The 594-nt window shown below is 53.5% G+C and overlaps 2 protein-coding genes across 2 annotated transcripts in view; one reads left to right on the forward strand and one right to left on the reverse strand.

Moving 5' to 3' along the window:
* Nucleotides 1-593, reverse strand: part of ASF1A (anti-silencing function 1A histone chaperone) — a 12,055-nt gene extending 11,462 nt beyond the window's left edge. The window contains exon 1 of the mRNA XM_009289127.1: nt 198-593. Within this exon, the coding sequence (XP_009287402.1) occupies nt 198-306 (109 nt within the window). The 5' untranslated portion in view covers nt 307-593. The remainder of the gene's footprint in view (nt 1-197) is intronic.
* MCM9 (minichromosome maintenance 9 homologous recombination repair factor) overlaps nt 1-594 on the forward strand; it is a 49,107-nt gene that overhangs the window by 31,488 nt on the left and 17,025 nt on the right. The window lies entirely within an intron of this gene.

The following is a 594-nucleotide window of genomic DNA, read 5'->3' on the forward strand; positions in this document are numbered from 1 at the left end:
CCGCGGGGCTCGGCGAGAGCGGTTTTCCGCCGGCGTCTCGGGCGCCGGCGAGCACATCCCTTCGCCTCGGCACGGCGATGCGGTGAAGGAGAAACTGTTAAATTGTAGGAGCAGGCCTGTGCAAAGTTTAAGCCTTAAAACCCCTGAAACTAAGAGCCCGGGGTTACAAAATCCGTATCGGGAAAAAATCTACTCACCTTCCGACAGGTCCTCTATGCACTCAAATGTGATTTCGAATTGGAAAGGATTGTAGAAAGGAGAAGGATTATCCAACACCACTACATTGTTCACCTGAACCTTTGCCATATTTTGAAAAAACCACAAACAATAGGAAGAGCGTGTTAACGCAGCACAGTAAAGTCCAGTGTGTTGGTTTTTTGCAACGCGCAAACCCCCGTGCCAGGGTCTGAGCGAGGCTGCAGAGCCGCGACTTGCAGAAACTTTTTTTTCCCCCTTTTATTTACACCAGGAACACTCCACACTGTTTGCAGCTTTCCTATTTCACTAAACTACAGCCCATTCTGCCCTGCTCGCCGCCAGCGCCCGCCCGGATTGGCCGCACGCCGGGCTAGGGCCCTCCTCCCCGAGCGCGGC

The sequence above is a fragment of the Aptenodytes forsteri genome, unplaced genomic scaffold, assembly GCF_000699145.1.
Source record: "Aptenodytes forsteri isolate BGI_AS27 unplaced genomic scaffold, ASM69914v1 Scaffold217, whole genome shotgun sequence".
NCBI lineage: Eukaryota > Metazoa > Chordata > Aves > Sphenisciformes > Spheniscidae > Aptenodytes > Aptenodytes forsteri.